The sequence below is a fragment of the Podarcis melisellensis genome (genome assembly GCF_964234715.1).
Source record: "Podarcis melisellensis genome assembly, chromosome: 3".
In the NCBI taxonomy this organism is placed as follows: Eukaryota; Metazoa; Chordata; class Lepidosauria; order Squamata; family Lacertidae; genus Podarcis; species Podarcis melisellensis.
Window position 1 is genome coordinate 28,393,700 of NC_138530.1, and position 23,191 is coordinate 28,416,890.

Sequence of the window (23,191 nt, forward strand, 5' to 3'; positions counted from 1 at the left end):
CCCTGGGCTCCCCCGGCTTGCGCAGCACTGCCTCTTATCCCGAAGTCCCGGCGCGCTGAGCAGTCGCACCGGGGCTTCGGGTAGCTCTGCGCAAGCCACGGGAGGGCTCCCCTGGCTCGCTCAGCATTGCCTCTTATCCCGAAGTGACTGCTCAGCGCGCTGGGGCTTCGGGATAAGAGGCAGCGCTGCGCAAGCCGCGGGAGAGCTCCCCCGGCTTGCACAGAGTTGCCTCTTATCTCGGCGTGCTCAGCAGTTGTGCTGGGGCTTCGGGTAGCTCTGCGCAAGCTGCGGGATGGCTCCCCCGGCTTGCGCAGCGCTGCTTCTTATCCCAAAGCCCCGGCGCGCTTAGCAGTTGTGCCGGGGCTTCTGGTAGCTCTGCGCAAGCCACGGGAGGGCTCCCTCGGCTTGCGCAGCGCTGCCTCTTATCCCGCTCAGCAGTCGTGCCGGGGCTTCGGGTAGCTCTGCGCAAGCCACGGGAGGGCTCCCACGGCTTGCAGAGAGCAGCCTGTTCTGGGGGCTGGGGTCAGGGGAAGCTCGGGCTTCCCCCGACCCAGCCTCATGCCTTGGGGGGGAAATAATTTTTTTTCTTTATTTCCCCCCCAAAAAAACTAGTTGTGCCTTATGGGCCCGTGCGCCCTATGGGGCGGAAAATACGGTACATTGAAATTCAAGCAGGGGGATATGGGGAAATCACTTAACAATGTTACTAAGATTACTGTAGTTTAAATAGGCTGAGATTTATGTTTGTTTGTGTATTTGTTTGTTTATTTAAAAAAAATTGAAAAATTAATTTTAAAATTTGAAAAAATAAATAAATAATAATTGTAGCCTAAGAAGAGATTAAGCACACTTTGGTTCAGTTCAGACGTAACAGATATCATGGTTTCCTGCCATGCTGAGATCTGTACTTCCCCCTCTCCCTTATTTCCACCTACAATGAGAAAATTGAAAGCCACTTTTGCTCTTAAGCTAGCCGTGGTTCCCCATTTTGTCCAGACTTGGAGAACTGTGGTTTGTTTAAACCAGGAGCAGGGAACCTTTGGCCCTCTGGATGTTGCTGAACTACAACTCCCATTAGCTCCAGCAAGCATGGTCAATGGCTAGGGAAGATGGGCAACATCTGATAGGCCAAAAGTTCCCCACGCCTGTGGTTCTGACATAATGGGAAATTGTGATTAAGTTAAAAGCTATAGCTTTATATTTCTTTTTCAATTTTTAATATAGCATTGTGAGCTTCTTTGTGAACCCAAGCAGAAATTTTAAAGTAGGACATGAGCCTGAGTCACAGGTCTGATTTAGGATAGAAATGATCTACCAAATACATGTTCGCAACTTTGTCTATTGAACCAAAATGAACATAGAGCCACAATGTCTATAAATGGAGGCAATGGAGGCTTTTTTTCCTCTATCACCAGTTGAGTACCTGGTGCACATGCAGAGAGCAACTAGCGATACAACCATACTAGTGGTTGCTGCTAAGGTGGTGGCAGTTCTAGGTTCAGTATTTGTTGCCTATTTTGGCATATTTCAGATGGAGGGGATAGTATTGCTGTGTCCATGCAGCGAAGTTGATAGCAGACCACTGGCAAAGATCATATATTCATATTTCCAAGGCACTAGCAGAATTATTACATGGTAGATTACAAAAATCACCATAAATCAACTTAAAACTTAGATGAACCAACAACTTTATATATCTATATATCTGAAAGATTTAAGATAAAATAATGTGCTTTGTTCAGACGTTACACTTGACGAAAGTATTTTCCTTGGTTCAAAGCTTGGTTCAAATGACTAATACTGCCTTTACAACTGCGAAGTTTCAGGATCCAGAAACCACTAGATGCCATGAATTTAATCAACACTGATAGATCCTATGAAACTGGACAGACAAGCGATCAGATATACTAACTAATCTTTCAGTTGTCAGAACACTTGCACTCTCTCAATATTCACTGAAGCAGAAATTATAGCCTACAGCCTTTAATCTGAAGTGGAATTAGTTTTCGTATGCGTTTTAAGACATCTGGCTTTTAATGGCAGTAATTTTTGGTATGTCCTTGTTTTGCAAACAAGGAAGTGGCATTCTTTGTAGAGCTTTCTGCTGTTTGCCTTATTATAGGTGACTTACAACACAGATGCGTGCCTCTTTCCTTATTTGCGCATGCATATTTGGCCCTAAATAGAATTTTATTATCTACAAAGCATGAAAATAGCCAGTACTCCAAAGAATTGATTTAGAGAACCTAAGCATATTGCATAGAACATAAAGTTGACCTTTACCGTCTGCAGCTTTTGAAATGGAGTGGGATGTGGAACACATCATAGGCTTAATGTGGCACAACGCTGTCTGCAGAAACTTGGGTGGGACTGTGACTGCCTGCCCATTGCACCCGATGATTGAATCTGCTGTCACCAGCATCCTGATAATAATGAACATTCAGCTTAACGACCGTGATTATGATTATCATAATTGATGTGTGAGTGCAGTGTGTGGGGATCATTACAGCTAAACTGTACGGCAGAGAAACATGGCTTAGTTATGGATAATTTTACTTTTGCACACTGATTGGGATAAAATATGCTTTTCAAGCTCAACAGTCCATCCTACTGCAATTTCAGGAAGAAGTCTGTATATGTGAATTGATGATCCAAGCATGCTGCAAAACAGCCAGTCTAGCTGTTTGTTTAAAATGGTTTCATTTCATTAATACTGGCAATTAATTAGGTATCAAGAAAGGGGAAACCTCTTCTGAGTTGCCAGTTGCATTAATCAGATACCAAGTTCCTTGCATAGGCTGAAAAGAAAAATATTTAGCTATGCACAACTGGTGCAGTTCCATTGATAATGGCAAAGACGTTTTACCTTGGTATTGTCAGTGCCAAACTAAAATAACATTTATCTGTTTTTGTAATGTCTTGGGAAAACTGGCGGAAAATATTATAAAGATAAAACCGCCAAGCATATAGAAGAACAAGCCTGGCTGAAGCAGAACCAGCATGGCTTCTGCGAGGGTAAGTCCTGTCTCAATAGGCTTTGGGAACTAACTGCTTTTAATGAAAGGACTGGTGCCATGCTGTTTTTATTGTAATTATTTGGATGGTTTTAGTAGATTGTTTATGCAGATAGATAGATAGATAGATAGATAGATAGATAGATAGATAGATAGATATTTTAATTCTATCAGTGTTTAATTGTTTTTAATGATCCTCTTGTGGAACTGGTTAAGTAACGGGAAATAGAGAGCAGAGATAAATGGACAATTCTCCCAATGGAGGGCTGCAGAAATGGAAGTTCCCCAAGGATCGGTATTGGGACCTGGGTGTTTCAACTTGTTCATAAGCAATTTAGAGTAAGGGGTGACGTGGCCAAGTTTGCAGATGATCCTTAACTGTTCAGGGTTGTTAAAAAGGGATTGTGAAGAGGTCCAAAGGGGCTTCTCCAAACTGAGTCATTGGGTGGTAAAATGGCAGATGCAATTCAGTATAAACAAGTATAAAGTGATGCATGTTAGCAGGGTGGAATCTCAATTTCACACATATGCTCATGGGGTCTAAACTGGTGGTCACTTAGAAGGAACAAGACCTTGGGGTCGTAGTGGCTAGCCTGATAAAGTTGCAGACCCAGTGTGCATCAGCTGTGAAGAATGCAGCTTCCATGGTAGGGATCATTAAGAAAGAAATGGAAAATCAAACTGCCAGTATCATAATGCTGTTATACAAATCTGTGGTGCAACTGCATTTGGAATACTGTGTACAGTTTTTGTCACCTCACTTTGGAAAAGATACTGTAGAGTTGGAAAAATCATAGAAACAGGTGGTTGTAGGTTAAATCCCCGTATGGGAGAGCTGCATATGCCTGCATTGCAGGGGATTGGACTAGATGATACTCAGGGTCTCTTCCAACTCTAAAAAGGTAAAGGGACCCCTGACCATTAGGTCCAGTCGTAACCGACTCTGGGGTTGCAGCGCTCATCTCGCTTTATTGGCCGAGGGAGCCGGCGTACAGTTTCCGGGTCATGTGGCCAGCATGACTAAGCCGTTTCTGGTGAACCAGAACAGCGCACGGAAATGCCATTTACCTTCCCACTGGAGCGGTACCTATTTATCTACTTGCACTTTGACGTGCTTTCGAACTGCTAGGTGGGCAGGAGCAGGGATCGAGCAACGGGAGCTCACCCCGTCGCAGGGATTCGAACCGCTGACCTTCTGATCGGCAAGTCCTAGGCTCTGTGGTTTAACCCACAGCGCCACCCGCGTCCCCTCTTCCAACTCTACAATTATTGTTCCCTGAGCCACTGAAAAGCATTTCAAGAGGGTTGGGAGACCCTTTGTATTGGAATGGGATGTGGCACAGTGGATTTATAAAGCTGCAAGGGAGAATCAACAAACATCATACACATTTTATTACACTGCTTGGGGAAACCTTGAACATAGGGCAATTAATTCATTCTGAAATAAAATAAGTACACACATGCCAATAAAAGCAGAAGTGCCTTTCACATGTGCAGTGGCACCTTTGGATTCTTGCCTGTGTGAACGGGCAACAAGATCCATGTAACAATACTCCTTTGAAGGTGGCTCAGAGAAAATAATTCAGAAGGAATTATTTCAAGTAGTGACTAAAATTTTTTTGAGCCATTCAGTGAAGTTATTTACATGAGAAAAGGCACTGTCAGCACTTTCTAATGTATTTGAATAGGGATTGTCAAGCAACTAGTTCTATATTTTGTAAAACCTTATTTTTAGTTCTATAATTTCTCAGTGGGAAAATGCCATGCTTTGATAATGTTATTGGACTTTGAAGAATAAATATAGTCTGAAGAGAAAAATTAGATGGCACTTATTAAACTGTCTAACTAGCAATCCTGTGTCGTTCATCTGTTGCATGATAAATGTCTTGTGTTACCTATCTTCTATGTTTAATCAGGCAAATAGCTTGTTTCGGCAGGGGAAGAAAATCTACCTTTTAATAACTGCTAAGTTAAGTCAAAGAGTCTGCAGATTTTCCACACAATTCTTTACTGAGATTACAGGATAGCAGAATTTATGTATAGTTAACAAGACTGATGCTCTGTTTACAAACAAGACATTTTTGGGAGACCTCCCAAAAGAGAGAGACTGCAAACTCTTTCTCACCTCTTCCCAAAGTTATTCAGATTTGTTCTTTGGGTGCTGCTGGTTGCACCAAAATGTGCTAAAGCTTGTTGTCATCTGTGAACAATCAGGATAAAAGTTAACCAGAAAGAGGAAAACCTATAGTGGCTTAGGGGGGAAATGCGGTTTTAGCCAGCAGAACTTTGGCCCATCCTTCTAGCTATGGTCTCCAGCCAGTTTTGCCCCAGGGTAGCTGCCCATGCAGTTGTGCTTGTTGTAGGTAGAAAGATATCTGTCACTATTTCTTTGAGTGCACTGTGCTAAAATTAATTTGATCTAATAGCTTCAAATATGTGATTGTCAGTGAATGAAGGATTTGTAATTTACAGCTTACAGAAGTAGCAAGATGCAATATAAAAGCGATATACAAAAAGAACAGGCACCAACAAAGACCAGCGATAAAACATTTTTAAAATAACCACAGTAAGAGGCACCAACAACTATAATAAAAACAAAAGGCAGAATAAAAACAAAGTAAAAAGACAAAGAGGAAGATCATAAATAATTATGGCTGGCAAGCACTAACATCTGTCTGCTGGAGACCAATGTCATCCTAAACAGGAAAGTTTTAATGCTAAGTCAGAAGGCCAGCAAGAAGGGACAAGATGAACCCTCCCCAGTGAAGAAGGTCCACATTCTGGGCCCAGCAACAGAGAAAGGAGACATGACTGGGTGTGTTGTGGTCTGGATTGCAGGGCTAGTAGCGGTTACTACTATTGTTTGCTGTAAATAATAGGTAGAAAATTGCAATTACATATATTCTTTAACCCTGCTGGTTAAAGGCAGGTTCACTGAAGTGGGTGGTGCTTCCAAGCTATGCAGAAAGGGTAGCTCATCACCAAGGCTGAGTTAATAATAGCTCCAGACTTCAACTTAGATGGTACCTTTTAGGTTCAGGCTCCACAAAAAGCCAGACAAGCGATCAAATTGGAACGGTCAGAATAAAGTACCCAAATTTCTGTCGAGTCTTTGTGAGAATGCAAAGGCGTGCAAAATCGAGTCAGTTAATGAACGTTTGTATCTGTGAAGATGGCTTTGTGCTACGTGAGAAAGGATTATCCTAGCATAAATTGCTTGCCCCGCTCTGTAAAAAATACTACATTTTTCCAGGACTGGAGATTATATTTTTTTTCATTTTACACAGAGCAGGACAAGTAAAGTGAAGCTTTGTGATATATTAATAGGGAACGGTGTGTGTGTGTGTGTGTGTGTGTGTGTGTACTGTAATGGAATAATGATGTCCTGAGTATTATACCTGCACTGCATGCCACTGTATAACCTGCTGTTCTGTTGGTACAATCTAGTTGGTGACAAAGCTCGGGACCTGGAGAAGTAGAGAACAAGTCAATCAAACAATACAAGACCATGCATATTAAAACAGACTTGGTGCCCTGATGTGAAGCTGCTTGATTGAGCAGCGCAGTGTCAACCATGTCTTTCTTCTAATGCTAAAAGTAATGTACATAGACAGAGTGACAATCAGAGTACAGCCTCCCATCAGCTGTAATTAATCTTTTCGTTAACAGAAAGACTAGAAAGCCTCTCATCAGCCACTTCTGAAGTCGGAGAGACCCTGCTTTTTGATGTTTGTATTCTGAGTAAAATTGTCCCCACCAGTTCTAACAAATTGAAACACCAGGCTAATTATGGCAGCTAATGAAGTGTGTGGAATGGTCACAGCTTGTCGTGAAACTGTTCCTTCAGCTCAGATTAGAGTTTCATCAATCACTTTTTTAAACTGATCCAGAATTGCTTCTGCCCGGTGCTTGGCATTTTTAATGCTGTTTCTGTAATTGGTTTTTTCCCCAAAGCTTAGGCTGTTTTTTGAAATATTACATTCTTAAGATAGAACACGCAAATGCATACTCCAGTCTGTGTGGATATGTGTGTTTGTGTGTGTGTGTGTGCGTGCGTGTTCATTATTGCCTCTATCAGCTGATCAAGTGGTAAGAAGCTAATAAAAGGAGCACAACTGTAAAATTTGATATACTGCTTTTAATCCCGCTAAAGGTAGCAATAAAGCATATACACATATATGGATATGAATCGTTATTACTGGGGTTTGATGTATACTGGCATAATCACATGAGATACAGTGTGTGCGGATGGATGTCTTAAATCTCACCAGAGGTTTTAAATTAAATGAATGATTCGGATTGTATTCCTCTGTATATCATTCAGCAAAATTGGGTGTAATTTGTTGTTTCTGCAAATGTCAAACCTCCTGACAATGGAAGTTCAAAATATATTAGTAGCCCAAGAATAGAAACATTTCAGCTTGAATCCCAAGCCCTTGGGATCACGTTGGGAATTTTCACGGTGCCTCTTATTTCCTTAAGGTAGAAAGGTGCACAATTGTTAAAATCCCAAGTTCTTGCTAATTTACAGGCTCTACTGGTATTCTGCTATATGATGATTCTTTAGAAGTGCTGCATGAGTATTGACAAATACACTGTCAAATTCATTCCTTCAAATTATTACTTAAATAACACAGGGCTGAAACTAAATATATTTCCCTCATTTCTCTGCTTGTTACTGTACATGCCAAGAACTATCTCCTGTTTCATGGATTTCAGGACGTGTTAGCACATTTGCAGTATTTTTATCCTGTTATTCTAAATTCCACTTCTCCCCTCCTCCTTTGCCCTTATTTTCCCATGCCCTTATTTTCCTGTTCGCTGTGGTACCCCCTTGATTTTGTCAATGATTATACTGCATTGGTGACATCACAGAGAGCTTCTTGGGATTCAACTAACGATTTGAACTAATAACAAAGTGTATTGCTTGTTATACACCCTTTGTTTAGTTCTGCTAGTTGTATGATAGTGGAATGTGTGTGATTGAAGGATTTAAAAATACCTGAATATTTATATTGCATTTCTTCACTTTTGAGGAAATAGTTTAAATGAAATATATTTTATTTGTGCACAGAATATATTAAGCATAATCCCACTTCAGGTAGACTTGTTTTTTCATAAAAATATTTATTAGTCATTTGCAAATGTTCATATTTGACAAATGACATTTATTAATCGTGAATGGATGAAGATGAAGCTTTTGACCATCTATTCCCTTTTATAAGGAATACTTTTGGAAATTGCCCTGCACTAAACTAAGGCTTGAATTACAATAGCCAATAAGTTCCAAATACCAATCCAACAATTTCATCTGCACGTTTGTTTTTTAGCTCTGATTCAGTAAAGTTCAAGGGTATCCAAGTATGAAATAGCTTGTGAGGAAATTCACATCACTGTCTTAATTTAATTTAGCTGTAATAAAGACTGCATTAGTTCCAAAAATAGAATATTATCTTTGGCAATTTTGGTTCAAATATAGATATTAGATATGTCCAAAACAAAATAAGGCAGCTAGTGCCATTTCCTCTGGTGTATGATATAAGACAAATGGGCGAAATGCAATGTTTTGAAACTTATGGCCACATTTTCACGGAAATGTATACCCCACCCCAATTTACAGGCTCTTGGAAAGTAACACTAAATATAAAAGAGAATGTGAAAACATATTATAATATCCTACCAATGCAAAACAAAATTCATTCAGACATCTCTTCATCCACTATAACCTTAACTCTTGCCCTGCCAAATCTAACATAAATATGTAGGCTTGTTCTTAGGTTGTGGAAGACAGGAGTGCCTGGCATGCCTCGTCCATGGGGTCACAAAGAGTTGGACACGAGTAAACAACAACAACGTGCTTAGGTTAGGATGGAAGAATCACTAAGGAAGAGGTGTTTTATAACTATGACCAGTGCTTTTTTTCTAGGGGTACTCTCATTTTCTTACTTATATTGAAATACTGCCCCTCGATGAGGCCAAACTTAGATTCACAAAATGTTTAGGGGTATGTGTACCCCTGCACCCCCCCAGAAAAAAGCACTGACTGTGACCAAGAATGGATCTCTCTACATCCTTGGCAGCTGATTCAAAAATAGATTTCATGGTTTAGGAAGTGCCCTGGGTTGATCACATAATGGGGAGGGGTGGCTGTTTGTAAGGTACGTTGGACCTATGCAAATTAGAAGATGGATACATAGGGATATTGGTCCATTATTCAGATAAGACAGTTCACACATATAGCCGTCAATCAGAGTTGGGTAACCAAGCAGTGATAAATCAAGTGATGCATGTGTGAACCAGCTCTACATTTACTGTGTTGGACACTTTCCACTATTACTGAATAAACCTGAGTGCAATCTATCTTACTCTTTTTTTAATCAAGCAACTGTATGATATAAAAAATTGGCAATGCCAGAAATTGCTCCAGAATTTTTTGGGGAGGAGCAGCGTAGATTTGGGTTGCAATCCCATACACACTTGCATAGGAATACATCCCATTGAATTCAGTAGGGCTTTACTTTTGAATGCTTTACCTTGCGCATCACAATCTTCCCAAACAGTAACAAGTCGATATTTCATATTGTGCAGCAGCTGTGAAAAAGGTAAATTTCACGCTAGAGATAATTAAAAAAGGAATTGAAGATAAAACTGCCAAATATACAAATCTGAGGTGGTGGTGCAGTTGGAGTAATATGTATAGTTCTGGTTGCCTCACCTCCAAAAATATGTTTTACAGTTGGAAATGTAACCACATTGATCAAGGGGGTGGAGCAACTATGGAGGAAAGGCCATAGCTTAAAAGGCCTATAACATTTAGGCCTTTTAAGCTTAATTAAGGAAAAGGAAAGTAAGAAGCAATAAAATTATGCATGGGGTTGAGGAAGTGGGTAGGGGAAAGTTTTTCTCCCTCTCTCCCAACACTGGAATTCTCGGACATCCAGCGAAGCTGAATGCTGGAAGACTCAGGACAGACAAAAGAAAGCACTTCTTGTTAAACTATGGAATTCGCTGCTTCCAAAAGTAGTGATGGCCACCAACTAGGGTGGCTTTAAAAGAGGATTAGACAAATTCATGGATAAGACTATCATGGATTATTAAGTATGGTGAGCATCTTCTGTCTCCACTCTTTGGGGTGCACACTTCTGAATAACAGTTGCTGGAAACCACAGCAGGAGAGAGTACGGCCATGCTAAGCTCCTGGTTGGCCACTGTGAGAATAGGAAGTTGGACTGGATGGGCATTGATCCAGCAGAAGGCTCTTAGATTATTAATCTTGATTGTGTGTGTGTGTGTGTGTGTGTGTGTGTGTGTGTGTGTGTGTAGAAGCAAGCCTCCAGGATTCCACTCGGAGTTATGCCCCAAAATGACTGTTATATGGTAGAAGTGGACTTTCCCCCGTTAGTTTCCAGACTTGTCACAAATCCATGATGGAGAAAGCTGCAAGGCTTGACTGTTCTGCGTGTTGAGCCTCTCTGATATCATGTGATAAATAACACGCTGCTTGCTTTCATTTGACTCACCTGGGATTTGTTCTCTGCTCTACTGTTCTGTACTTCACAACCTCTAACCCCCAGTGGACCTCCTATTGACAGCCTGTTTCAAGCTGTCCCGGTTGTGTGCAGGTGTGTACTATAGTGTTAGTATTGGATTATGACCTGGGAGGCCAGGGTTTGAATCCCCACTCAGCCATGAAGCTTACTGACCTTGGGTCAGTCACCATCCCTTAGCCTGCCCTACCTCACAGGGTTGTTGTGAGGATGACATTTGCGGGAGGAGAACCACTTTGAGCTCCTTAGAAGAAAAGGGAGGCTTATAAATGTAGTGATAAATGAATGCTTCTTTTTAAAGAGGACAGAAAGTGGTGGCTCTTTAAAAGGGAGGAATTAGGCCCATCATGGCTGCTATTTTGATGGTTCCACCTCTGCTGTGCTTGTTGTGGCAGCTTCTGGTTCATATATGTATGGCAGGCAATTATTTGGATGTGCTTCTCCTTACCTCCCTGGTCATCCTGTGAGCATCAGAAGCAAGTGCCATCAAAACTAGTACTTGTAAAAGCTGCAACAACAGTTATGGTGGAACGCTCTGCCTCATGAGACCAGGGCCCTGCAGGATCTGATTTCTTTCCGCAGGGCCTGTAAGACAGAGTTGTTCCGCCTGGCCTTTGGCTTGGAGCCAATTTGATTCCCTCCCCCCCCCCTCTCTCTCTCTTTCTTTTCCTTCTCCTGCGATGAGGCTACATTTTAATATTTTAATGTTCCATTATTTTAATGTTGTATTTTATTTTTGTTTTTAAGTTGTAATCATTCATCTTGTTTTTATTATTGCTTGTAGGCCGCTCTGAGCCCGGCCTTGGCTGGGGAGGGCGGGGTATAAATAAAAAAATATTATTATTATTATTATTATTATTATTATTATTATTATTATTATCCTGGGGAGAATTTTATGTCAACATCGCTCTATTTTAAAATATGGATCTCATCCCCTTCTGCATTGCAAGTGTGCATATGACCAATGCAGCAGAGGATGGTTTTCATTTGCATTGTGTGGGTTTGATGTGTATCTGAAGCCGAACCAACCCCTTCTCCCAAAAATGCTTGTGGAGGTAAGCTCCAAGGTAAGCTTTACTGTTTCTCTTTGGGACATCTCAAGGGACAGACTAACAATGCTCTAAGAGTCGTAATTTGGGCCACTTGTAAAGAGACAATCAGATAAGTAATTATTCAAACTCAGAAGCAGTAATTACAAGTCTTTTATAATTTCTCACAAGACTGTTTGATTCTAGTGCCTCGATTTACAACACTGAGAGAAGTATGTATCATATACTATTTCTTAAGAGGCTTGGTCAAAATTTAAGTAAAATTATAATGAAATGTTTGTTGCATATATTAAGCTGCAATTAATATGTTTTCTGCCTCTGTCTGAAAGATAAGATATTAAAATAATGTTGTTAGCAGGCTTCCCACTGAGCGAATAATTTCCTGATATTTGTACAGCATATTATCATATGCTCTCTGTCAATAACCAAATAGACTATCAAACAGAGAAAATAGTATGATGAAAGTATCATGCAGAAGGACATAACATTGTTTCATGATGACTAGCCAGTATCATTTTGTATTTTAAAAATGAATGATAAGTTGATTCAAAGCATACTTATAAAGTCATTAAAGCAAGTTGAAAATTGCCCTCCATTTTAGTCAGCTAGCCTTTTTAAGTCAGAGGGGTTGTTTTTTTAAATCAGCTTTGCTTGCATTTTAAGGAGGCAATTAGCCATTGGGTTTGACATATTGGCCTGGTTACCATGTAGTGCTAAGTCAAACCATGGCCAAGTATGGACACACACAATAAAATCACAGGAGCTTCACTCTTCTCTAGATCTTGCTGCTGCCGTGCTACCTAGAGTTAAGCCATGGCTTGGCTTAATGCCACATCTGAACACATGCTCATAGTTTGCCCTCCTACATCATAAAGCCACAGTTTCTTTTTGTTTTACAGTTCACACTTAGCCATGGTTTATTTCATATGGTTTGGCATAGCGTCATGTACAGACTATTCAGCGGCAACCCTCAAGTTCAAATGAAATACATTAAATCCCTATTCAGAAAAAACTTTTCCCAAGATTTCATTTAGCTAAGGTACTCATGTGCAAATGAATTGGTAGATTATGTTATAACTATGTGAGTGTTTGTTATAACTGGACAAGACATTGGTAACTAGTGGGTGTTTTCATTCATGAATCTATGTTCTATTTGGCAGAATGATAAGAACAATCCTTTCTTTGGGTGGTTGGTTGGTAAGGACTTCACTTGGTGATTTCTACTAGAGCCAGTGTGGTGTAGTGGTTAAGAGCGATGGACTCGTAATCTGGTGAACCGGGTTCGCTTCCCTGCTCCTCCACATGCAGCTGCTGGGTGACCTTGGGCCAGTCACACTTCTCTGAAGTCTCTCAGCCCCACTCACCTCACAGAGTGTTTGTTGTGGGGGAGGAAGGGAAAGGAGAATGTTAGCTGCTTTGAGACTCCTTCGGGTAGTGATAAAGCGGGATATCGAATCCATACTCTGTTAATAACAATGGGAGGCCTTTTACCACCTCCAAATACTTAGGTTACACAGATTCCCATCTATAAAGCAATTAAGTTGAACTACTTGAATTAAAATAGTGTATTCTCATTGACTTCAGAGAGGCTAAAATAAATCTCAGTCTTGCTGCTAAAAATCACTAAATTACTAAAATCACTGTCCAATATAAGGAAATCCTTATCCAAACATTCTAAATATATTGAGTAAAGGTCAAAGCAGCAAGGAAGTGGTATATTTCCAAGATAGCATGTTAAGAAATTTTCCCCCTCCCCCCCAAAAAGATCATGGAATTAGTAATTCATGTTAACAAATGGAAAGTGGTTAAAGTGCCCCTAGGTAGTTGAAATCTCAGGGGTCCTCTTGCAAATTATCCCCTAATACGTTTTTTATTTTAGTGGGATAACACTGAACTAAGAAAACTTGATTGTAATTTTCTTTTAAGATCAAATCAATATTACTTTTATATTTTATTGTGGGGGCCCTAAAAGGCTTCAGGGTCATAGACCTTTGCCTATTCTGCCTGTTTGGTAATCTGGCACTTGAGTGGTTCTGTCTCATATGGTATCAGATACTGTTACCTCAATCCACATGCCCATTTGTTCTCAGGTGTGCACATAGATATCTTGCTCATATATGATAGAGGAAATTAATTCCTTTATGTGTGCAGATCACAGTTCCTTCAGTGAGGGAGCATTTGCAAGCAGAGAGTTTTTCAGCTTGCATCAGAGTTTATATGGCTGTAAGTAATTGTGAATCTAACTATAGTCTTCATAAAAACAAGGCTACTTTTCAGGGAACAAAATGCACCATGAAAATTCCAAGCAAGGAAACCAAGTGGCTGGCAGGATTGTAGTACGACATTGCAGGTGGTTTAGCTGTGATTTGTGGGTGTTTGTTGACACAAAACCCACAACTGACAGTGTTTGCCTGCTCTGTAAAAAATAAACACCCAACATTCTGGATTATTATTTTAATAGGGTTATACATAAGAATTAGATTCCTTTGGCCACAGGAAGTAATTGTTAGTCATGATTAATATCCCATCTAATCTCTCTCAATAGTTTTTGTGAGCAATGCTACTTAAGGTGTCTAAATGTACTAGTGGGAATTGAAAATTATAGTGTAGGCCTCTTTCACTAGCTGAAATATTTTAAACCTTATTTCACTGAGGCCAGGAGTGGTGTCAATGTACTTTGTGTGAAAAGTGCAATAGAAGCATTAGTATTTGACAGCCCTTGTTGAAATAAGTGAAATTAATGGAGCTCTTTTCATATACGACAAGGCCATGGCACCCCTTTCATGCTGCTTACAGACAGAGAAAAGTCAATACTTTTTTATTACTTGACGCTGACCTACATTCTGCACTACAAGTGCCAGGCCCACTAATTGGTTTCAGTTGTGAGGAAAGTTTGCCCCAAAGAAACATTGGAGCAGATAAATCAATCTTTTTAGGGTAGCTTAGTGGTTTTGAGCACTTGAAATGACATTTGTGTTGTATTGACAGAAGGGGCTGTTCTACTCATTTTGTCATGTCAGAAGCCCTTGTACTAGTTGGAAGTGTTAACCAGTACTAATATATTTAGGCGGGAAGCCCCTCTTTGCTAGATCAACATTTTGCCCTAATAGCAGATTGCCGTGTTTGCTTCTCTCCCTCTCTCTGTTAAATAGCACTGCATGGCCATTAAAAGGTCACAGAATGTCTTGCGGCTTCTCAGTTCAAAGCTCTAATTTTGCCATTACAGGCATTAGGATTGCAGGGAAAACTTGGGCGAGGACCCCTAGAGTTAAATGGAGGGAGCCATATTTGTACCATTGATTTGTAAACAGAACTTCCTACTGTGTCTTTCTCAAATATCTGTGCCATGAAGTGCTCCCGGGTGGTTTATTCAAAATAAAAACGTTGTCAGGATAGCAAAGGATCGTCTCTTAAAAGAATACACATCTTCCTATTAGCATCTAAGAATATGGCAGGCGAGTAGAAAACAAAGTCTACCAATTGCATGGTTTTAAATAACAGCGTCCCAATGATAAATGTAGAAATGATCTATAATCATTTCATGGATAAAATAAGGATTGTACAAACTTTGATTTGAAGTGACATGCATCATTTCCCCACCCCACCCCCGCAAGCTAGAAGGTTTGTTATTTTAGACTTGCAGGATTTAACCTCCTTTCGCCGGGCCTGTAAGACGGAGCTAATTCAGCCAGCTAGCCCTGGTGACTATCTAATGTTTATTGGATGGATTTCCCCCAAATTGATTTTTGAACTTTGAACTTTATTGTTATTCATGATTTTATACTGTATTTTATGCTGCTTCTATGTTGTATTACAATTAAGTGTTTTAAATTTATTGTTAGCCGCCCTGAGCCCGGTTTTCTGAATTGGGAAGGGCGGGGTAAAAATTTATTATTATTATTATTATTTATTAAAACTGAGAATCCTGTCTAAGGCTGGATCTAGACACGTCAAAGAAGTGTTTCAGTTTAAATTGTAAATTTAAACCGGGAAAACAGGTAAGAGAAAAACAGGACTCCACATCGCCATCAGGTGGTATAATGTCTGGTGGCATAATATCACACATACAACACATATAAATCGCTTTTTCTTTACCAGTCTACTATCTTGCTGGGTTAGCAAGAAAGCTTGCTATTGTTCCTCACCAAAAGGAGTATGGCAAGGTGGCATTATGACAAAATTCATCACTAAGAAACTAGTCTGTACAATTTATGCAAACTTTCCTTAACCACTTTATGAAATCATTATTTATCTCACAAGATTTATATACCGCTTGATTGTAATAAAACCCCAAAGCACTTTCCAAAAAACAACAACAACATAGACTAAAGGTACTAAATAACTATATATTGTTACAAGTGGCCCTTTAGTTAGGAGGTATTGCCTTCTATCTAATGTTTTGCTTCTTTTTTCTCTAAAGTATATGGCACTTACATTTTTATGTTGTTTCTCACAATGATACATGAATTGATTGTAACTGGCTGGTTTTTCTTTAAGTAGATTGCTAAGCCCTGTTCCCACACAAATATGACGTCATATATATTTTTTTAAAGTTAAATGTCTTCAGTTCATATATATGCAGCTTTTGTGTGTATAAATCACCTGCTCATTCAATATGTGTACCATTTGCTAAATTTTGACACAAATGTAATGAAATAATGCATGTACAAAAGTTCATTTTTCAAAAACGTGGGTCCTGCTGTTAAACCCATTATGCATGCATCCACTCAATTGCAAACCTCAGATATTATTTAAATAGATATTATATATTGAACTCTCTAGTTTAAATCAAGATATAGGCACATGCCTGTATAGGCCCTGGTTCAGAGAACTCTTTGAGCTGCAGAAATGCTGCATACACATGGCTGTGCTGGCTGATAACTGGTGCCCAATGACCAACCTTTTGCAAAGGTAATCACATGATAAGACATATTGCTTAACCTATAGGTTATATATGCATTTTCCAGATTGCTGGATACAACCGGTCTCTCATGCAATAGGCTTTTCAGCATTCAGCTGGGGCTATGCATATATATAAGGGACGTGGGTGGCGCTGTGGGTTAAACCACAGAGCCTAGGACTTGCCGATCAGAAGGTCAGCGGTTCGAATCCCCATGACGGTGTTAGCTCCCGTTGCTCGGTCCCTGCTTCTGCCAACCTAGCAGTTCGAAAGCACATCAAAGTGCAAGTAGATAAATAGGTACCGCTCCGGCAGGAAGGTAAACGGCGTTTCCGTGCACTGCTCTGGTTTGCCAGAAGTGGCTTAGTCATGCTGGCCGCATGACCTGGAAGCTGTACGCTGGCTCCCTCAGCCAATAAAGCGAGATGAGCGCCGCAACCCCAGAGTCGGCCACGACTAGACCTAACTGTCAGGGGTCCCTTTACCTTTTACCTTTATGCACATATATAGCCTTAAATCTTAATTGCACTGATCATCTCTTTAACAGGAAGACAGGAGAGCAGTTTGGGAGGTGCTAAATCCAGCCTCCGCCTACTCCTCCCAAACTGTGAGTGAGTGAGTGTGACTATTGGCATCCATCTGTCTCAAGAGACAATGGAAGAGTGCATCATTGGGGTAAGGTCGAACTGTTGGAGAGTTACAGCAGTCTCAATGGAAAGGTTGCTGGTAATGGTGGAGCCCAGGTTGACAAAATTGTCTACCTGGATCACCAGTGCTGATACGTGGAGTGCTGGTGACTCCTGACCCAAGATGTTGGTGTTTGTAAGGCTGATGGTGAGGCTGAACTCAGGCAGGCTTGGGCAGAATGGTTGATGGGTCACTATACAGCTTCCTTGGGGTGTGCTGCCAAGGCTGCATCATCTGCAAACAACATCTTGCAAATAAAAAAGCCATCACATTTTTGTCTTGGCATGGAGACGTGCCAGGTTGAATAGACTACTGTCATTCCTTGAATGAATATACACACACTGTCTTTCGTCAAGCTGAAGGCGTATGAGAGCAACAGGGGGGAGAATATGCCAAAAAGAGAGTTGGGGGGAGAACAGCTTACTTACAAAGCAAGTGAATTTTCGCTGCTGGATCAGGCGGGAGAACTGTTAATGCAGCACTTGTTTGCATTCATGATTCCCCATCCAAAATTAGAATATTCAATCATAAACCTGCCTTCATGAATTGAGGTCACCTACCTGGATTGGAGCATCAGATTGTATTTGTTGGATTGGGGCAACAGTCTATAAACTGTTGTTCCCTGTCATCATTTTCTTTGCTGCCTTCTGTTGAATTGTGTGTATGGGATAATTAGCCCACATGGCAGTCAAATTGTCAATACATTGAAAAGGTCCCTAGGTCTAGTTAAATCTTGTCAGTATAACTGTAGTAGACTATAATCCCTTGGAAGATAATGGGATCAGAAAATGAAAATGCTCAAAAAAAGGATTCAGAATTTTATCATTCAGCTTTGGGTTTCTTTGGGCATGTTTATTCAGGCTGTAATTTATTAGGCCTTCTATTATAGCAATATTTTAAATAGCACAGGCAAGTGCATTCCTGGATATAATACAGGCACACCACAGTATAAGGAGGAAACTCTCTCTCATCATCTCTTGCTGTTAGGCTTACCTCAAGGAAAAGCTTGAGAGTCCAAGGATGTGGGAAATCCTGAACGCTTTTGCACAGTCTGGTGAGACTTTATCTCATATGCTACTGATTCAGAAATACCAACTTCCTTGTCACCCCATGTTCAGAAAAATGGTTGTCTTGGAAAAAAAATGATATGATGAATGTTTTGCAATAATGTAACATTTTGAAATGGCTCCACTGTTTTTTTTTTCTTTTGATGATTTTCCTTTTATGTACTTTCTAATCTTTTCCCCCAAAAAATGTGAAACTGAAAAAAAGAAAAGAAAAAGGTTAGAGCTTTAAACTAGTGGATGACTTTTTTCCTGGGATAAGGTACGCAGAGTGACTATTGTCAGATTGCATTGTATGCCCCAGGGTTTTACATTTCATTTCCTCAGAGAACGCTGCAGATACTTACTAACGATGGGAAAATAGTATGGTGGGTTCATGTCATGTTACAAACTATGCATGTTGTTTAATTAATATCACCAACTGAAATATTAAGTGGGCCTAGGCTTGAGTGTTCTGTTGTGAAAGCTATTACTGCTGACATTGCTAGCTCTATTGGCACTGACTCTTCCTCAGGACTTGCCCAAAATATTTTGCTTTTTGAGGCAGAGAATAAATAGTGCACCTTCTCAAGTCAAAGTGCATAGTATCCAAAGCTGATTAAGTTATTTTGGCATACGAGGCAGAAAAGTCGACAAGCACCTCTCCCGCTTCATGGCAGTAAAAATAATAATAAAATTAGAACAATTTACCTCCCTTTCATGACACCTAAAATCATAAATTGTAGAGTTGGTAATCTAGTCCAGTGGTAAAAAAGGCCACCTCACTCAGCCTTAGGGGTGAGGAGCCAACCATTGACTCTGCTGGCTAGGGTTGATGAAAACTGGAGTCCAACAACATCTAGACTAATGTTTTCCAAACTTGGGTCTCCAGCTGTTTTTGGACTACAACTCCCATCATCCCTGACCACTGGTGCTGCTAGCTTAGGATGATGGGAGTTGTAGTCCAAAAACAGCTGGAGACCCAAATTTGGAAAACCCTGATCTAGAGGACCACAGGTTTCCCACTCTGCTCTACCTAATGGTAGGGCCAGCCCTGTTAGAATTCCTTCTTTTCCTGCTACTGATCACTACTGCCACTACAATTACCAAAAAGAACAAAAGGAACAGAACAGTGTCACCATTCAGAAGAACAGTAGGAATATATAATCAGCAACTTCTGTCTCCATGATCAGATCCAGTTGTTTGAATACTCGGCTGTGAGTGTGTAGCGCAATAGCCTTTAAACAAGATAAGCAGTACAGCTGCCAACATAAAGTAATCTTACGCTGAGGGAATGAATGGCGCAGTGGACTTCCTTTTTGTCATTTTGACTTGGATTTGAAGCCGGGCGTGGGCTTAGTTCCAGCTCAAAAAGCCATTCACTTCAAAGGCACCTAAATTGTCCCAAGGAGCTAATTCTGGCAGTTGGTTGTTATTGTCTGGCAAGTCATCCTAATAGCAAAAGCAGTCTGCTCTCTCCAATCAGTGCTTATTTTGGGGATCAGAAATGACTGGACCTTGTTTTATGCAGACGAGAGTGGTAGGAGCAGAGGTACACTCTGAGAGGAATGCTGACAGCTGTTTTCCTGCTCATATTTTATTCTGATTTCCTAATAAGTTAATTATGATGGGATGTTCGTCTCATACCCTCAATAGAGCCCATGATTCTTATCAGGAACACAGAGCGGCTGACAAGTGTTGTTTTCATTGAGTACAGGATAAAGAGAAATGTGTATATTCTCTGGGTCTGTCACATTATTGGAATCTGGCACAACTCCCCTCCCGTCCCCTGAACAGCTGTATTTTAAAAAGAAGAAGTTTCTAGCTCTCATGGTAAATATATTGTAAAGAATCAGAAGCCAAAGGGGTGCTAGTCTGTTTATTGAATGGACATTATTCTGCCTCTCTGGCTATCGCCCACGTAGCCCCTGTCCATCTCCCATCACTTGATATGCAAAACAGCACATTAAATACAAGACAATCTGGTAGGGTGTGATATAACATGAACATAGATAGCCCATACAGAATCAGAGCCAAAATTCAATATTTTGCCGGAGGGCAAGAGCCAGAAGTTCTAGTCTGAAGCACTGCCAAGTCTACGGACTGATTCAAAGCTGGAATTTTAATCACATTTGAGGCAATAGAGCCAGGAAAGAGTTTTGGTTCCCTCCCTTAAGTGCTCACTGGTGTACTCAGGAATGTGACAGATCATTGGATCCTGATTTTTATTAAGAAATGTTAAAAAGAGAGAGTATGTGGATACTGTAAATATTTACAAGATGTAACTGAAACTATATTGTTTAATAAATACAGACAATTAAAGATTCAAATTAAATCAACCATAAGAAATTGATAACACTGAAACTGTTAGGTGACAAGGAACATTATTTTGGTTCATTCTACATTTTCTCTTCATTCTGCAATGTGTATGTGTCGGACTGTTATAATGAGTTGAATGTGTGTTTCCTTTTAAAAATCAACTGTATAATATATAACTGTATAATCTACATGTTAAACTAAGATACTGGAAAATCCAAAAGTGTGTGTGTGTGTGTGTGTGTGAGAGAGAGAGAGAGAGAGAGAGAGAGAGAGAGAGAGAGAGAGAGAGAGAGAGAGAGAGCGCTCAGTCGGCATAGCATGAGACCCCCCCAGGGTTTGAGCTCCACATTGGGCAAAAGATTCCTGCTTTCCAGGGGGTTGGACTAGATGACTCTCATGTTCCCTTCCATCTCTGTGATTCTATGATTCTATGGACAATTTATTCATGCAGTGTTTGTCCTGTAGATCTCTTTAAACTGAATTGAAGTGAAAAACAAACCAACCATGATATAAAACACAAACACACGCCATAAAAAAAGCCAGACTAGATTGCCCATCTTCTTCCCATGAACAAGGTGGAAACAGAATCCTGCCTTCCTGCTCCATCCACCCAGCATGTCTATTCCACCAGATGTTTACATGCAGTCATAATAAGTTTGAATAGAATACCCATGTGAAAAATCCATCCTATGTAGGCTCATATTACACAGCCTTTGGGGCTTGTTGGTGTCAATCAACTGCACTTTTTAGACCTATGTACGTTTAACTTTTTATGCACGCATTCATGTGAGGATGTTCAGTTGCAGCCAGTAAGTGGTATGAGAAAGTGTAGTATTGTTACACTGTCACGCACTGGGAGATTATCAGGGAGAAAGTTTCATTCAGTCTGGGCTGAAGTCAATATAACATGAAATGCTCCAATTTAATTTTTCCTTTTTGTTTTCTCTAGGACTTCTTAACCGTGCTACCATCGATTCCTCTGTTTGCAAAGTTTGGCCAAGCCTATTCCAGAGCCGGAGCAGTAGTGTAATTTCTCCACCAACCCAGTCTATGAATTTTTAAACACTTGAAATAAAGGGGTTTTTTTGTTTTGAAAATGTGAAGCAAAGCAATTACTTATGAAATAATGGTTCTAAGCAACCAGCAAGTTACATCATGCCACATTTTGTGTGTGAAGGACATCCATAGAGACAGATCTCCATCTTCAGAAATTCTTAATTGTAGGTATTTCTAGTCCGTTTTCTCTGTTAGCAAGATTGCAGATCAAAGTAACTGGTGGAATAAGCTCAACGATGTCAAGAATTAGATCAATTTACTTACTCAGGTAAGAGATGTAGCCCTTTTGTCTGTGGAGAAAATAAATGAATAAAAAATGCTTACTCTGTTAATAATGCATTATCATCTCCCTGTGATTGAAATGATCAGTTCATAATGTGATGTAATACTCATATTGGCAAAGCACCATGAGGTGAATATATATGCACCCCATTCCTAAATATATGAAAATGTCAGTGCTACCATGGGAAGTAGTCATGTTGTCCACCCGGCTCCTCACATAGTTCTCAGTTCCTGTTGTTACTCCTATAGTAACTCTTTCTCTATTGCTGATCCTTGTCTCTTTTTTATCACGGGTACAGAGGGCATTTGGGGTTTATGTCACCAGTTTAGCGTCAATATAGAATTTTCTTGTTCCCCTTGTCTGCTTCTTAGGTATTCCTAGTACATAGAACTGGGGTGAAGAGCCCTCACAAAAGTTGTCCACACACAGGCAAATTCTTAAATGCTAGGGTAGACTCAGCCATATTATTTTACAAACTTCCACAGTTATCAGGCAACATCAGATAACATCAGCTCAGACACAAAGAACAGAGGAATCAAGCTCTCAGGGGCAGGTGCAACACATACATCATTTTCTAAATGACAGCAGTACAAATCAAATATGTCAGGCATTTTTTTCCAAGCATATTTGGCTGTCTTTTTGTACTTTTGAGTAGCTGATCAAATTCAAACTTTTGAAAGTTTTGTATTTATGTCCTGCAACGGGAAACGAAGGTCCTTTAATTCTGGTAAGTGAGGGACACAACCTGAGCAAGTTAATTTTGCCAAATAAATCGGAGTGCTTTTGTTCTTTGTTCAGGGGGCTGAACAGAAGACACTCGCACAAAGGTGTTGATGAATAAGGGATGCCATAGTAATTTTTAGATGTGAGGGCTATCTCTTTGATTGCTCCAGCTTCAAGGTAGTTCATCTCTTCATGATAATTCACCCTGTGTTGTTACTTATCTTTCTACCACATTTTCCCATCAGTCCGATTAGAACTGGCAATGCCTTTATCAGATTAATCTTTCTTTCTTGGTTTCTTTTAAATATCTCTGACCCCAAGATAAACATAACCTATGCCAAGCAAGCCATCACTGAAGCTGCTGGAGTTTTCAGTTGCTGATGATACTCTGCATATATTAAGGTTAAAAAGAGTACTTCCAATTCACTCTAATCCACTCACTCATCTATTGTGTAGCCTTTATTCAATCTCTTTTCTTTTCTTCCTTCCAAACAGGGCAATTTTAATAATCCTTTCCATGTGCAAAAATATGCCTGCGATTTTTATGAGACAGACTTAGGAGATGACTAC

The 23,191-nt window shown here is 40.2% G+C and overlaps 1 protein-coding gene across 1 annotated transcript in view; it reads left to right on the plus strand.

Annotated features, from left to right (window-relative positions):
* Positions 1–21,656, plus strand: part of SPATA17 (spermatogenesis associated 17) — a 73,816-nt gene extending 52,160 nt beyond the window's left edge. The window contains 1 exon segment of the mRNA XM_081904283.1: positions 21,509–21,656. Within this exon segment, the coding sequence (XP_081760409.1) occupies positions 21,509–21,589 (81 nt within the window). The 3' untranslated portion in view covers positions 21,590–21,656.
* The last annotated feature ends 1,535 nt before the right edge of the window (positions 21,657–23,191 follow it).